This window comes from Camelus bactrianus, chromosome 8 (genome assembly GCF_048773025.1).
Source record: "Camelus bactrianus isolate YW-2024 breed Bactrian camel chromosome 8, ASM4877302v1, whole genome shotgun sequence".
NCBI classification, from domain to species: Eukaryota; Metazoa; Chordata; class Mammalia; order Artiodactyla; family Camelidae; genus Camelus; species Camelus bactrianus.
The window spans coordinates 2,012,224-2,014,573 of NC_133546.1; the positions used below are offsets into that span (position 1 = coordinate 2,012,224).

General features: G+C 58.1%; 1 protein-coding gene across 1 annotated transcript; it reads left to right on the top strand.

Moving 5' to 3' along the window:
* Positions 1 to 569: 569 nt before the first annotated feature.
* GPR31 (G protein-coupled receptor 31) lies at positions 570 to 2,021 on the top strand. The gene has a single exon (XM_045506544.2). The coding sequence runs from the start codon at positions 669 to 671 to the stop codon at positions 1,611 to 1,613; it is 945 nt and encodes a 314-aa protein (XP_045362500.2). The 5' UTR covers positions 570 to 668; the 3' UTR covers positions 1,614 to 2,021.
* The last annotated feature ends 329 nt before the right edge of the window (positions 2,022 to 2,350 follow it).

Here is a 2,350-nt window from a genome sequence, read left to right on the forward strand (position 1 = left end):
TTGTGCCAGGCATGGTTTTGTCTCAGGCACACAGGGCACGCCCCTGGGTTCACAGACCTGACATCCTGGTGGATTCTGCACACCTTAACCAACCGTGAGTTTTACAAGCACGGTCCAGCGCTGTAGATCCCGACCCAGGCAGGGGGAGGGCAGGGAAGCAGCCTCAGCAGAAAATAAAATCTGACAAAATGAGAGGACAAGTGAAAACGGGCAACCCTGAAGGACCAGGTCGCCCCACATCCTCTTCCAGGTGAACGTAGAACCAGAGCTTGGAAAACAGTTCAAACTAGAGAACAACTTTCTGGTTCAATCATGATTTTAACTTTATAAAGACGAGTCGTCTTCATGTAATTAAACTTTCCAGGTCCCCTCCCCTCTGTGACAGCTGGGGTGCACAGCCGGGCTACGCCAGACACTCTCAGGACACTGTAGCTTCCACTGAATGCCAGATGATGCAAAGCGAAACATAATTTCCCCTTTTTGAGGGCAAAACAAAAATACAAGGGATTTTTTTCCCTCTGCCCCGATCCTCCTTCCTCAAACAAATTTTACTTTGCCTCTGACTTCATTCAGATGCTGGTCAGTGTGTTTTCTGTTCTTCTGTGGGAAAGTGCACTGCCAGCAGCAGCCTGCTCCCTGGGGCTCAGCCCTCCCGGGGACTTGGGGACATGCTGCCACCCAACTGCTCGGTGCACAGCGAGGTGGCGGAGCTGGCGGCGGCCTCGCTGCTGCTGCTGGAGTGCGTGCTGGGCGCGCTGGGCAACGCCGTGGCCCTCTGGACCTTCTTCTTCTGCCTAAAGGTGTGGAAGCCCTACGCCGTCTACCTGTTCAACTTGGTCCTGGCAGACCTCCTGCTGGCCGCCTGCCTGCCCTTCCTCGCCACCTTCTACCTGAGACACAAGACCTGGGGCCTGGGTCACACCGCCTGCCAGGTGATGTCCTTCCTGCGGGCCCTTTGCCGTGGGTCAGGCGTCGCCTTCCTCACCGCCGTGGCCCTGGACCGGTACCTCCGAGTGGCCCACCCTCGGCTCAAGGTCAACCTTCTAGCTCCGCGGGCGGCCTGGGGGATCTCAGCCCTCATGTGGCTCCTGGTGGCCACCCTCACCCACCAGAGCGTGCTCCTCTCCGAGGCCCAGTGCCCCGGCTCCGGGCCCCGGACAGAGTCCTCCTTCAGTGCCGTCTGGCAGGAAGCCCTCTTCTTCCTCCAGTTTATCCTTCCCTTTGGCCTCATCCTATTCTGCAGCGCCAGCATCATCAGGGTTCTCCAGAGGAGGCTCCGGGACCCAGACAAGCAGCCGAAGCTGCGGCGGGCGCAGGCGCTGGTGGCCGTGGTCGTGGTGCTGTTCGCACTGTGCTTCCTGCCCAGTTTCCTGGCCCGAGTCCTGCTGGCCGCCACCCGGCGGGGGCGCAGCTGCAGGGCCCTGAGCGCCGCGGTGCACGCCTCCGACGTGGCGGGCAGCCTCACCTACCTGCAGGGCGTGCTGAACCCCGTGGTGCACTGCTTCTCCAGCCCCGCCTTCCGCCGCTCCTACCGCAGGGTCCTCTACACCCTCCGAGGCCGCGGGCCGGAGGCCGAGGCTCGGGGCTGTGAGCCCAGGGACGATGACTCCTGAGGACGCCCGCCCCCCACCCGCTTCCCCGGGACCACCGGGTCTGAGCAGTAATGATGGTGAGTTAGGATTCCACACTACAAAGGTCGGGCTCAACTGTCAGCACGACCGCAGCAAGGGCTCCCACACGCCTGGCTCCCGGGATTCCCTTCCGCTGATTTACGTGACAGAGCAGCCAGTCGAAGGGACCCAGCCAGAGCCTCCTTTACACACGATTCGGATGCAGGTCAACCGCACACCCACCACTGAAGAAAGGTGCCCTGGTGGACCGGGGGTGTAGAAGGAGGCGGAAAGCAGTGTTGCCAGTGTGGTTCTGACTCCGCTTGGTCTTGGCAAGTCATTTTAACTTCCTATTCTTGTTTGTAAATGCAAAAAGAAAAGAAAAAAACCTGCTCCTTTCCTACCTCTTCACAGGCTTGTGGTCATTGACATGGGGAAGAGGGGCGTTGGTTCCCAAAGCAGGTCCCGGCTGTCAGTGTCCCGAGCTCAGCGCCACTTAGCGCACAACTGTTTGATTGACAGGTGCTTCAGTCGTGCAGATTATACATGACATCCAAGGCCACACAGCTGGTGCCCCAGTTTATTGTAAGAATTACTTTCCTACTAAATCTCTCAATATTGCATCTAGAACTTTTTTTAAGTTTGAATGTCTAAACGCTTTTGAAACTCAATTTGCTTCCCTTGCTCTAAAAGAGTCACCCATTTTACACCTTCTGGGAGAAACGCGCGGTGTGAGATCC